Here is a 14,515-nt window from a genome sequence, read left to right as displayed (position 1 = left end):
AGCCCATCTGTTATTGTAGGGAATATCCAGCAGGTTCCCTAGTCAGCTCTCCTGGCAAGAACATCAGGTTTAGACAGTCACATTGAACTGTGAGTCATAGGTAGTTCTATCTCTGGGGTTATACTCAATCTACCCCACCTTCGCTTAACAGCTGAAATGTTAAGTTGGGGCCTCATGGAAATTTTCTATTGAGAAGATATACTTGCATTCTAGTTTGGTGATCCAGTTTGCAATTCTAACTCTCCCTTCATATTTGCTCCCTTTCAGAAGCGATCGAAAAAGCAGATGCCAAGCCATTGCTACACATCCTGCGGCATTCACCTTTTCGCTGGCCTGTGCTTGAATCTAGTATCGGTCCTGAAGGGGTTTGGTCAGAGAGAAAGTTCAGCCTTCTGCAGACGCTTGCAACCTTTCGTGGTCAATACAGCAATTCTGTGTTCATCCGTTTGTATGTGTCCCCTGATGACAAGGCATCCAACGAACACATCTTGAAGGTATAGTGAGGACTCGCCCACCCTGTTTGTTCAGTCCAAGGTTAGCCTTTTGGGCTAAGTGAAAGAGACTCATACCACCTTAGTGAAATGATAAGGTAAAAATTCTGTTAAACGTTAGGATCTAGAATAGTTCCCCCTCCCAGATTTGCAGAATGTAAATCATGAAGGCATTGAGTGAGTTTCAAGTGATCTGTGATCTGGCCCTCAAATATCTACTCTGAGCGTGTGTGGGGCACCTAAATTCCGATGGGAGAGAGCTGCAAAGACTTTCTCAGCTCTGCTTTTCTCCTCACCTTCTCGTTCCCCTGACAAAGGAGACAATACGTGTCATGATTTCTTGTCCCCCTTTCGCTAACATCTTCTTGCGTACTTGCCTAAAATTCCATTGTAAAGTTCATTCTGAATCTCTCTTCCTTCCTTTCAAAAGATAAAGCAAAACCTGTTCTGTTCTAAGTGCTTGGTTGCATTTTCTGTTGGGAGAGCAAACATCTCTAACATAAAGGAATGGGCCACGTGGACATCCCTGAGGTGGTTTATTACATTGGTAAAATCAGGCGACTGTCAGAAAACTGCCAATAATGAAAGATTCATCAATGAAACAGCTTGGCAAGAATTCAAATAACATTTCTCAAATTGTTTTGTGTTTTGAGCCTTTTTTTTTGATTCCACAGTTATTTTGACTAATAATGAAAATTTTATTGAACCACTAATTTTTCCCCCAGTTCTGTTCTTTTTTGAACCAGAAAATATTAATGATATATTGAAATTCAAATTGGAGAAGTATAAAATCTTTAGAGTGTATTACCCTCTCCTGTATTAGTCAACTTTTTTTTTTTTGGTGAAGAAGATTGGCCCTGAACTAACATCTGTTGCCAATCTTCCTCTTTTTGCTTGAGGAAGATTGTCCCTGAGCTAACATTTGTGCCAGTCTTCCTCTATTTTGTATGTGGAACGCCGCCACAGCATGACTTGATGAGCATTGTGTAGGTCTGCGCCGGGGATCCGAACTCGCAAACCCCGGGCTGCCAAAGCAGAGCACTCAAACTTAACCACTACGCCACTGGGCCAGCCCCATTTAGTCAGCTTTTTAAAATCAACATCCCGGAGTTTATTTTTTGATTTATACCAAGGGACTGGCAAATTTTTTCTGCAAAGGACCAGATAGTAAATATTTTATGCTGTGTGGGCCATATGGTCTCTGTCTCAACTAAACTCTGCCATTGTACCTGGGAAAGCAGCTGTAGCCAGTAGGTACATGAATGGGTGTGGCTATGGGGCGGGCTGGCCCGCCGGCTATAGTTTGCCCATCTCTAGTTTAGACAATGGAAATCTCAATAAAAAAATCTTAAGTCACTGAAAGAATTCTCATCTACTAAAGAGAAAATTCTTAGTTCCAGAGATAGCTATATTTCTGTGTTGGATGATGGAACAACAACATGGCACTGAGATGTATTCTCATGCTATCAGGATTAGACATGCTACGCAAGACACAATGATGGTGATGGTCCAATTGACCTCTGTCTCACGTTTATAGATTACTCACTTTAAAAAACTAACAAGCCAGGTTTTAAGACTATCATTCTTAATTCCAGAACTATTATGATATCCTTCCAAACACCTTAAGTGGTGGTTTGAAGTAAGCTAGAGACTATCTTTCAAACTTAAGTTTAAGTTGATGCATTCTATTGAGTGATAGAAGATCTTGATTCACACACAGATAAGTAATTGCAAAGGGTAACCATTCCATTTTTCACCAATTTCTGGACCTAGTCTAAGAACTGAATTTATTTCTTTAAACATTTTATTATAGAAAGTAATACACACAAAAATAAAAAGAATAGTAGAACAAACTCCCATGTGCTTATCACCCCAGCTTCAACAACCAGCAACTTTCAGCTGTTCTTGTTTCATCTAAACCCCTCCTTTTTGGGAGGAGGCTGGAGAATTTTATAGCAAATCCAAAATATAACATCATTGCACTGATAAATACTTCAGTGTTTATCTAATGGAAAGGACTATTGTCACAACCAAAAAAGTAATCATAATTCCACAATTAACATCTAACATCCAGTTAATTTTCAATTTTCTTGATTGTCTCAAACATATCCTTTTAAAAAATTAAACAGGGGGCTGGCCTGGTGGCGCGGCGGTTAAGTGCGCGTGCTCTGCTTCAGCGGCCCGAGGTTCACAAGTTTGGATCCCGGGCGCGCACTGGCACACCACCTGTCAAGCCATGCTGTGGCGGCGTCCCGTATAAAGTAGAGGAAGATGGGCACAGATGTTAGCCCAGGGCCAGTCTTCCTCAGCAAAAAAGAGGAGGATTGGCATCAAATGTTAGCTCAGGGCTGGTCTTCCTCACACACACAAAAAATTAAACAATTGGTCTTTGATTTGGGATCCAAATAGGACTCATGGGTGCATTTGTCTATTTTTATCTGTATGTCTATTTTTATCTACAACATTCTAGATTTGACTGATTTCAGGGTAACCTAATAGCTGATGAGGGAAAATTCTTGTTTATAGGAGAATCACATTTTACAAAATGCAGGAGAAATAATAGAATTAAAGATACCATTTTTAAAATCCCTAATGAAATAAAGGATCAAGGCAACCAGCATCAATAGCTGCTAAAACCATTAGGTGAACGGTTGTTGGGGAAATTCATGATAGAGAGATCAGACTGACATCAAGTGAACCCAAATATCAACGGTAGTATTGCTAAAAGTGGGACAACCAGATTTTGTGTGCCTCCTGATACCATGCAGGGGGAAGCATTCACTATCATCTGATGTCTTGCTAAAAGAAAAGAAAAGAAAAAAAATGAACTTGGATCTAATCAAGCCTCTAGGTTTTTTTTTTAATGATTTTATTTATTTATTTATTTTCCCCCCAAAGCCCCAGTAGATAGTTGTATGTCATAGCTGTATATCCTTCTAGTTGCTGTATGTGGGACATGGCCTCAGCATGGCCGGAGAAGCGGTGCGTCGGTGCGCGCCAGGGATCCGAACCTGGGCCGCCAGCAGCAGAGCTCACGCACTTAACCGCTAAGCCACGGGGCTGGCCCAAGCCTCTAGTTTTAATACCAGCTTACAGAAAACATGGGGAAGAGGAACATGGTAACTATTTTTTAACAGCTTGCCTTGCACACTTAATATTCAATTAAACTGATCCTAGAAACACCGAACTATCAATAATAGAATACTCTTGGGCCAGCCCTGATGGCCTAGTGGTTAAAGTTCAGTGTGCTTTGCTTTGGTGGCCTGGGTTCAGTTCCCAGGCGCGGAACCATACCACTTGTCTGTCAGTAGCCATGCTGTGGCAGTGGCTCACATAGAAGAACTAGAAGGACTTACAACTAGAATATACAACTATGTTCTGGGGCTTTGGGGAGGGGAAAAAAAACAGAGGAAGGTTGACAACAAATGTTAGCTCAGGGCGAATCTTTCCCAGCAAAAAAAAAAAAAAAAAAGATGTATCTAAGCATGTCTGGTTCAGATAGTATCCAGAAATGCAAAGGAAATTCCCAGGCAGAAAATAGTTACTAGAAAAAAAATAGAATACTCTCTAAGTATGAGGAGGTACTCATGTACTTACTACTGCTCCCCTTTGCCAAGATGGCAGCTTGTTCCAAACTGTTGTGTTGAAACCCACTATCCCAGCCCATGTGGCCCCTTCAAGTGTGCTTCTCTGCTGCTGGGGCTCTGGGCCCCTCACTCCCTCTAAGATCCTGCCACTTTCTAGGGATATTGACTGGTCCCTCTGCTCATGAGAAATTTGGACTTCTTTGGCTGCCTAGGAGATCTTCTTTTTGCCCTGGGAGAACTCTCTTACCCTCAACTCTCTTCCCTCAATGTACTTAGACTTCCTTTTCCATCACATTCTATTTTCCTCAATGTTCTTAGCTTTTCTAATCCTACAAACCCATAGGGATAAGAAAAAGGATTCCTTCTGGGAAGGCACAGCACTGTGGGCATACCCTTGTGTGAGCAGCTGGCGCCTTTGAGTGAAGAAAAAAGGCACCTTTCCAATGGGCAGAGGTATCCCCATGCCAAGGACATGCAGTTCGGCAAGCAGGGGTTGCTCAGACCCACACAATGGTCCTCTGTAAAGCTCCCCTGTGGTGAGATGGCACAAGATTTGCCATAGGCTTAAATGGGAGAAAGGAAATACAAAAATATAAGAAACAACAGAAGTTAATGCCCCAAAACATAGCTTGCTACATGTGTTTGGGTTTATTTTATGTACCAAGATAAGAATGAGGATTTAAGGGGGAATAAAAGACTTGAATATATGTGATCCTGAGAGAGTGTTTGGAAGGCCGGGGTTGTCTCAGTATGTGTTACTGAAACAGCGACTTAAAGTCGTCAGCACTCAGTGGCCTGCATTTGTCTGACTCTTAGCAAAATCCATAAGGATGACAAGGACAGACTCTCTTGGAAATGAAGTTTTTCATTTCTTTGTTTTTCCTTTTCCTACATCATAATGTATCAGATGTTTCTTTTTGTATTACTACTTTGTTTCCTAACCTGAGGTTTATTGCAGTTGGAGAAAAAGAATTCATATTTCAGTTCAATGTATCAGATTTCCTAAGCACACGTTTTATTTTCTACTTGCAACATTCAGATCAGTTGTAAATGCAAGGACTAAAAAAATCTCAAATAACACAGTGTCCTAATGTTGGCCTCTTGAGAAAGTCTTTTGCCTCAAGAGTTTGTATGTTTCTAATGAGATTTAATTGACTGAGCTTATTCCATCTGTTTGGTGTATTTAAAATGTTCCCTAGAAACCATAACAATCTGAAGGTTTAAAAAAGGTCTGGTAACTTTATTGAATCATCTAAACTTTTACAATAAGTGGATTTAACTTCGTTTCATCAGAGAGAAGCTTTGGCTTTCTTGGTATTGCCTACACAGTTTCTTATGAGACTGAAGCTCAAAAGATGCTCCAAATCTAATTGAAAGCCAAAGCATCTTAATCATAATATTGTGTTTCATGATCCTGGCTTACTTAATTTTTGGAAGAAATGGTGGTCGATTGGGAATTGCAGTATGATGAAGCCAGGCTGGCTTGTGACTTGGTTGTTTTGGGCCAATTAGAGAATAAGATGGAACACAATAATTTGAGGATTTAGCAATACAGACAGACAAGATGGATGTTATGAAAACATCTTTTTTCCCCCTTGAAACAATAGCAATGTTTTTCCTTAAATTTTTCATAACATCACTAACTCTTACCTTGGCCTTTATAGAATTTGTTGCATATGAAGGAGATTTTCATGAAAAACTATGATCCTATACAGATTTTATGCATTAAGAAAAGAAAATATTTGAGATTATAGTCAGATGAAGAAGAAACTAGAGGAGATAGATCAAAACAATCTAAAGTCATATAAACTAATGATACAGGCATGTAGGATCCAGTTTTTATTCAGATGCTACTAATTTTTGATTTATTTATATTTTGTATGTTATTAATTTGACAACTTTTTAATGTGTGAATCAGATTTAAATGAGAAAATCTGTTGGGATTAATTTTATTCGATCTTTAAGCAATTGCTGATATTCAAGAAAGAACAGCCATAGATTTAGAGAAGGTTCTGGAACTTTTAGAAAATATTTATTAAATTTATATACAGTTAAGTTCACTTGTTGTGATGCATGTGTCTAGCAGTTTTGACAAATGCATAGAGTCATGTAATCATCACTATAATCAAGAAACAGAATAGTTCCATCACCACACCAAAATTACCTTGTGTTGCCCCTTTGTAGTCAACCACTTTCTTCACCCCCAAACCCTGTTCTCTATCTCTGTAGTTTTGCCTTTTTCAGAATGTAATTAAAATTCTCCTGTGTTGTTGCATGTATCAGTAGTTCACTCTGTTTTATGGCTGAGTAGTATTCCATTGTGTATCATAGTTTGTTTATCCATTTACCAGTTGAAGAACATTTGGATTGTTTCCAGGTTTTGTGAATATGAATAAAGTTACATGCAGGTTTTTGTGTGAGCCTAAGTCTTCATTTCTCTTGGGTAAATACTTGGGAGTGGGATTGCTGGGTCATATGTAAGTGGATAAGAAACCATCAAACTGGTTTCCAGAGTGGTTCTGCCATTTTGCATTCCCACCAGCAATGTATGAGCAATCCAGTTTTTCCACATCCTTGCCATCACTTGGTGTTATCGTTATTTCTTTTTTGCTGTTCTAATAGATGTGTAGTGGTGTTTTATTGTGGGTTTAATTTACATTTTCCTAATGACTGGTAATGTTGAACATCTTTTCATGCACTCATTTTCCATCTGCATATCTTCTTTGGTGAAGTGTCTGTTCAGATCTTTTGCCCACTTTTAAATTGAGTTGTTTGTTTTCTTATTGTTGAGTTTTGAGGGCTCTTTATTTGTTCTGCATAGAAGTCCTTTGTCATATATGTGATTTTCAAATATTTTCCTCCTGTCTATAGCTTGTCTTTTCATTCTTTTAACAGTCTTTCACAGAGCAAAAGTTTTGAATGTTGATAAAGTCCAATTTATTTTTTCTTTTATGAATTGTGATTTTGGTGTCGTGTCTAAGAACTCTTTGTCTAGTCCCAGGTCACAAAGATTTTCCCCTATGTTTTATTCTAAAAGTTTTATAGTTTTAGGTTTTGCATTTAGGTCTATGATCCATTTTTTTTATTGATGTCTTAATAGTTTATAACATTGTAAAATTTTGGTTGTACGTTTTTGTTTGTCAGTCACCATATACATGTCTCCCTTCACCACTTGTGCCCACCTCCCACCCCCCTTGCCCCTGGTAACCCCAATACAGTTCTCTCTGACCGTGTGTTGGTTTATATTCCACATATGAGTGAAATCATGTGGTGTTTGTCTTTCTCTTTCTGGCTTATTTCACTTAACATAATACCCTCCAGGTCCATCCATGTTGTTGCAAATGGGGCAATTTTGTCTTTTTTTAATGGCTGAGAAGTATTCCATTGTATATATATACCACATCTTCTTGATCCAATCATCAGTCGAGGGACACTTGGGTTGTTTCCACTTCTTGGCTATAGTGAATAATGCTGCAATGAACATAGGGGTGCATAAGCCTCTTTGGATTATTGATTTCAGGTTCGTTGGATAGATTCCCAGTAGTGGGATAGCTGGATCATAGGGTATTTCTATTTTTAATTTTTTGAGGAATCTCCATACCGTTTTCCATAGAGACTGCACCAGTTTGCATTCCTACCAGCTATGTATGAGGGTTCCCGTTTCTCCACATCCTCTCCAACATTTGTTGTTTTTTGTCTTGGTGATTATAGCCATTCTAACGGGCGTGAGGTGATATCTTAGTGTTGTTTTGATTTGCATTTCCCTGATGATTAGTGATGTTGAACATCTTTTCATACACCTATTGGCCATCTGTATATCTTCTTTGGAGAAGTGTGTGTTCATTTCCTCTGCCCATTTTTTGATCGGGTTGTTTGCTTTTTGTTGTTCAGTTGTGTGAGTTCTTTATATATTATGGAGATTAACCCCTTTTCAGATAAATGTTTTGCAAATATTTTCTCCCAGCTGGTGGGTTGTCTATTCATTTTGATCCTGATTTTGTTTGTCTTGTAGAAGCTCTTTAACCTGATGAAATCCCACTTGTTTATTTTTTCTTTAGTTTCCCTAGTCTGACTAGGCATGGCATCTGAAAAGATTCCTTTATGAACAATGTCAAATAGTGTGTTACCTATATTTTCTTCTATGAGTTTTTTTTTTTTTTTTTTTGTGAAGAGGACAAGCCCTGAGCTAACATTCAATGCCGATCCTCCTCTTTTCTGCTGAGGAAGACTGGCCCTGGGCTAACATCCGTGCCCATCTTCCTCTAGTTTATATGGGACGCCCCCACAGCGTGGCTTAACAAGTGGTGAGTCTGTGCGCACCTGGGATCCGAACCGGCGAACCCCGGGCCGCCGCAGCAAAGAGCGTGCACTTAACTGCTTGCGCCACTGGGCTGGCCCCTTCTATGAGTCTTATAGTTTCAGGTGTCACCCTCAGGTCTTTGATCCATTTTGAGTTAATTTTTGTGAATGGCAATAGCAGATAGTCCACTTTCATTCTTTTGCGTGTGGCTGTCCAGTTTTCCCAGCACCCTTTATTTTATTTTATTTTATTTTTTTGTGAGGAAGATCAGCCCTGAGCTAACATCTGCCAATCCTCCTCCTTTTTTTTTTTTTTTTGCTGAGAAAGACGGGCCCTGAGCTAACATCCGTGCCCATCTTTCTCTACTTTATATGGGATGCCACCACAGTATGGCTTGACAAGCGGTGCATCGGTGCGTGCCCGGAATCCGAACAGGCGAACCCTGGGCTGCCACAGCAGAGCACGCGCACTTAACTGCTTGTGCCACCGGGCCGGCCCCCCAGCACCATTTATTGAAGAGACTTTCCTTTCTTCATTGTATGTTCTTAGCTCCTTTGTCGAAAATTAGCTGTCTGTATATGTGTGGTTTTATTTCTGAGGTTTCAATTCTGTTCCATTGATCTGTGTGTCTGTTTTTGTACCAGTACCATGCTGTTTTGATTACTGTTGCTTTGTAGTATGTTTTGAAGTCAAGGATTGTGATGCCTCCAGCTTTGTTCTTTTTTCTTAGGATTGCTTTAGCTATTCGGGGTCTTTTGTTGCCCCATATGAATTTTAGTATTCTTTTTTCTATTTCCGTGAAGAATGTCATTGGGATTCTGATTGGGATTGCATTGAATCTGAAGATTGCTTTAGGTAATATAGACATTTTAACTATGTTTATTCTTCCAATCCATATGCATGGGATATCTTTCCATTTCTTTATGTCATTACTGATTTCTTTCAATAATGTCTTGTAGTTTTCATTGTATAGGTCTTTCACTTCCTTGGTAAGATTTATTCCTAGATATTTTATTCTTTTTGATGCAATTGTAAATGGTATTATCATTTTGAGCTTTCTTTCTGTTAGTTCGTTATTACCATACAGAAATGCAACTGATTTTTGTAGGTTGATTTTGTACCCTGCAACTTTGCTGTAGTTGTTGATTATTTCTAATAGTTTTCCAATGGATCCTTTAGGGTTTTCTACATATAAAATCATATCGTCTGCAAATAGTGAGAGTTTCACTTCTTCATTGCCTATTTGGATTCCTTTTATTCCTTTTTCTTGCCTAAGTGCTCTGGTCAAAACCTCTAGTACTGTGTTGAATGAGAGTGGCAAGAGTGGGCACCCTTGTCTTGTTCCTGTTCTCAGAGGAATGGCTTTCAAACTTTGCCCGTTGAGTATGATGTTGGCTGTGGGTTTGTAATAAATAGCCTGTATTATGTTACTATGATCTATTTTGAGTTAATTTTTATATGTGTGAGGTATGGCTGGAGATTATTTTTTTTGCATATGGTTGTCCAGTTGTTCTAGCACGTTCTTTGAACAGACTATCTTCTTCCCTTTGATTGCCTTTAAGGTGCTGAATGTTTTAATTCAAGAAATTATGCTAGACTTTTCCATAATAATAATCCTAATTATTTAGCTGTCTGATTATTTTTTGCATTTTTATCACCTATCCTAAACTTTCCAGAGAGAGTTCTAAAATTGCAAAGATTTCTCAAAACAAAATTATCATTTAATTCCTTTCAAATAAAAAAAATCAATGCAACACAGTATTTTAGGGATAGGGAGGTGGAAAACCTCATTAATCGACTCCATCCAGATTGGCATTTTGCAAAATGCTGCAATGAGAAGAATACTGGATCTGGCGATAGGAGACAATGATTCTCCTCTGAGCTCTGCCCAGCCATGTTAGCTTGGGAAAGTCATATCACTTCTCTGGCTGTTGTTTCTCTACCCGTCAAATAAGGGGGAAAACCAGATCATCTCTAAGACCTATTCCAAATCAAACAGCTTTGATGCTATTCAGTACTGATAGAACCTCAAAAGGGTTAGAAACCATAAATGAGGGAAGCAGGGGTGGGTCTGATACTTTATAATATCTATCATTGTTGAAGTGCTTATTTACATGTAGCTCTGAATGCAGTGAATTGTTTTTGTGATGGTGACACAAGCTCAAAATATGGCTGGGATGCAGATCTCATGACTCTTGTTGACATGGTACATAAGAATTTACAGTGCAAGCAGAATGCTTTCTGTTTTTGTTTCAACAGCTGGACCAAGCAACGCTCTCCCTAGCCGTGAGGGAAGACTACCTTGATAATAGCACAGAAGCCAAGTCTGTAAGTTTTACTCATATTCAAGTCTGTGCCTTATCAGCCTGTTGTTTGGTTCATAAGTTATTCTAAAACCCCTGACTCATTGCTGGAAATGAGCAGTGTGGCTATTTGATGATCATATTCCCAATGCAGAGAGCAAAGGCCTTTTATTCAGGCCGATAAATGGCACTCCCTATCTTCTGGAAGTCTGGGCATCAAGGCTGTACACGTCCCTGTGCTCAGTGCCCTCATGATTGAGCTGGGGAGACAGCACACCCAAATGAGGTAACCAAGAAATGAGCTTGTAGCTATTCCTCAGAAGTGCAGAGAGCTCACTATGCATCGTAGAAGTACAGTGTGGGGAGGGATACCCAGTCGACCAATGGTTCTCAAGTTGTACTGCTTAAGAATCACCTGGGAAGCTTCTAATAAATGTTGATTCTTGGGCAGCAGCCCTGGAGAGTCCGATTTAGTAGGCTTGAAGTGGGGCCCAGGAATTTGTTTTAACAGGTGCCCCAGGTTAATGTAAGGTTAAAGAGAACCAGGTGGGATCAATCAGGTTAGATTTCTTGGGTTGGCTTGGAAACCTAGTAGTTTCCTGGAGATTGGATTAGAGCTGGTTCATTCCTGACCCTTTCAGTTCATTCTGGAAACTTTGTTGAACTTCCAAAGGAGTATCAGACCCAGGTCACCCTCGACCAGGGAGCTCTCTGGTTTCTAGCCCAGCCTGAGAATGCAGGAACTTGGAGTGTTGGCTCACAATGGAAGTCCCTAAACCCTGTATCTGGAAGGCTCTGGAGGGCAGGAAGCTAGCCAAGATGCTAGGCAACTTTCACCTGGTGCCTGCTTTGTATCCTTATTGCCCTAGGTCAGACCCTTGTTAATTTGTAACTTGACTACAGCAAGTAGCCTTTTAACTGTTATCTCCTCCCCATCGTTCATTGCCTCCTTAGCACCTTTTGACAAGTTCTCTTCTCTTTTTTTTTTGTGAGGAAGATCAGCCCTGTGCTAACATCTGCCAATCCTCCTCTTTTTTTGCTGAGGAAGACTGGCCCTGGGCTCACATCTGTGCCCATCTTCCTCTACTTTATATGGGACGCCACTACAGCATGGCTTGCCAAGTGGTGCGTCGGTGCGCTCCCGGGATCCGAACCGGCGAACCCCAGGCCGCCGCAGCGGAGCGCGCACACTTAACCGCTTGCGCCACCGGGCCGCCCCGACAAGTTCTCTTCTTTGTGTGTGTGTGTGTGTGTGTGTGTGTGTGTGTGTGTGTGTGTGAGGAAGATCAGCCCTGAGCTAACATCCATGCTAATCCTCCTCTTTTTTGCTGAGGAAGACCGGCTCTGAGCTAACATCTATTGCCAATCCTCCTCCTTTTTCCCCCCAAAGTCCCAGCAGATAGTTGTATGTCATAGTTGCACATCCTTCTAGTTGCTGTATGTGGGACGTGGCCTCAGCATGGCCGGAGAAGCGGTGTGTCGGTGCGCGCCAGGGATCTGAACCCCGGGCTGCCAGTAGCGGAGCGCACGCACTTAACCGCTAAGCCACGGGGCCGGCCCTAAGTTCTCTTCTTAAAGCACAGCTCTCAGCATACTTTTGCTCATAAGTTAGGGTCTAAATTCCTTAGAGGGAGTTCAAGGCCTCTTCATGACCTGATCCCAAATCACTTTTGCTGTCTCTGCTACTTTTATTCTCCTCCCCACAAAGGCAGCTCGCACACCTCCCAGGGGGACTCCTCACTGCTCCCGAACCTGTCTCCTTCAAATGCTACGTCCCAGACTTCTCCAGGCTGGAATTCTCCAGCTCTTGAGTTTCCAAGCACTTAGGAACTTTATTAAGGAACTTATTTTTGTCTCTCTAATGTTACAGTTAGTAATTACATGTTTATCTCTCTTACTGGATTACACACTGAGAACCAGACTCAAGCATTATTTAATTTTTCATCTGTACCCCTCCATATGCACAGAATGCCTAGTGAGACATCTTGCATATGTATTGGTAGAATACATATTTTTTTAATTGAACTATGAATTGCAAAGCATTGTTTCTAATTAAGACTATTTTCAAAGTTTGCTTACTGAGTCAAGAAATATTTAGGGCCCACTATATGCCAAGCACTGTATAGGTCTCGAGGTCATGATCATAGTAAGAATAGTTTACAGAATCAAGGTGTACATTAGGAGATCTTATTCCCATAGCATAACTATGAGATAATTTAATACCTGGTGTATTGAGTTCTCACAAATATATCTGAAAGGAGAGGTGACCCCCAACGAGATTCCTCAATTTACACGAAGTAAAGTCCCCCCTCTAGTGACATATGAATTGCCTGAAAATGGGTTTATGAACATGCAAGGAGGAAATTTGATATTTACTATTTGCTAGGTTTCTCTTCATTCCTCTCTTCTTTCCGTTCTTTTTTCCCTGAGCCTAGTGAGGAGAACTTTGTAAAATCCATACAAAACTGAAAGGCATAGGGCTGCAATCGTTGTTCTTTTATTTCTTAGCGTGAAGGTGGGTAAATTGAGCTGGAAGAGAGTAAATCACAGTTCCCAGCAGTCTTCATGGATCATGCCTCATGCTTTTAGCAACAGTTCTTTCCCATTATTTTATTAAAGTCCCACTTGCCTGGAAAGAGGAGTCTGACCTTTAACTTTCTATTCTGGGCTTGTTTGGAGACGTTTCCTGTGTCCATAATATCACTGGTTGCCAGAAAACTACTTCTCTTGATCCTTGGTGGCTGGACATCTCTATTTCTCATTGGAAACAGTACCCAAGTAGCCATCACTTTTCTTTCTCCCAAGGTGGTAGATGGGAGGTTGGTGTTGCATAATGCCTGTAGCATACTTTGAGTACAGAGTGGAAATGAAGGGCATTTACTTCCACCTGCTGTTTCGGCTCTTCCATGTTCCTGAAACATACTTCCTCATAGGCTGTTGCCATGGTCACTTGCTTCTTCATCTCTTACAGTATCGAGATGCCCTTTATAAGTTCATGGTGGATACTGCTGTGATTTTGGGAGCTAATAGCTCCCGAGCAGAGCATGACATGAAGTCGGTGCTTAGGTTGGAAATTAAGATAGCTGAGGTAAGTCTTAATCTAAAATCTCTTTCTTTGCTTTTCTTTATTTTAAACACAGTATATCCTGAATGCAAATATATATAAAATAGCATTCTGTGGTAATGTCCTTTGGGTCCAAGGTAGAACTAATGGCATCCTCTCTGAGAAGTAACAGGAAGAAGAACCATGACAGAAAGAAGATCTCTTCATTCCTTCTACTTCTCTAGTTGGAGCCCATTCAGTGTTCATATGCTGCTCAGCTGTGGCCAAAGAACAGCATCAGGGAGACCCTCTGATTATATTTTCTAGAGAAACTTCTGTGTGGCTCCAACAGAAGAATAGATATTTAATAAATCCTTATTGATTTGGCTTGAGTGGAGGGTTATTTTTAATCTAGTCTACTCTTTACACCATTCCCACTCAGGGTCAGTCTGACCTAAGATTGGGGCTTAGGGAAATCTGACCCCCCATGTTGGATATACAGTTTGATATCGAAAGTGTATAGGACATGCTGGTAAGCATTTTTAGCTGCCTTTCTAGTGCTGCTTTGTATCTAACCCTGTCTTTCATTCTTTTCTTGCCCCACTTTAACAAATGTCTTTGTGTCATATACTGTGTTCTATGTAAATCACCTCAAATTCTTTCAGGCTCATGGTGGAGACAAAAAGGTATAAGAACAAACTTGAAGGAGAATAATGAGAAATCCTAAATGATTAGCTTTGTTCATAGAAAAACATTTTTTCTAGAAGAACCAAAGTGTAAAATCCCTGTAC

At 40.3% G+C, this 14,515-nt stretch overlaps 1 protein-coding gene across 3 annotated transcripts in view; it reads left to right on the top strand.

The window, feature by feature from the left end:
• Positions 1-14,515, top strand: part of PHEX (phosphate regulating endopeptidase X-linked) — a 185,864-nt gene that overhangs the window by 37,083 nt on the left and 134,266 nt on the right. For all 3 annotated transcript variants that reach the window (XM_004435197.3, XM_087427444.1, XM_087427445.1), the window contains exons 5-7: positions 268-494; positions 10,638-10,706; positions 13,653-13,769. In XM_004435197.3, coding sequence (XP_004435254.2) covers positions 268-494; positions 10,638-10,706; positions 13,653-13,769 — 413 coding nt within the window. The remainder of the gene's footprint in view (positions 1-267; positions 495-10,637; positions 10,707-13,652; positions 13,770-14,515) is intronic.

Source organism: Ceratotherium simum, chromosome X (assembly GCF_057802395.1).
Source record: "Ceratotherium simum simum isolate JZ-2026a chromosome X, ASM5780239v1, whole genome shotgun sequence".
Lineage (NCBI taxonomy): Eukaryota > Metazoa > Chordata > Mammalia > Perissodactyla > Rhinocerotidae > Ceratotherium > Ceratotherium simum.
Note: the sequence above shows the minus strand (reverse complement) of the source record. Positions and strands in the feature narration are given on the sequence as shown.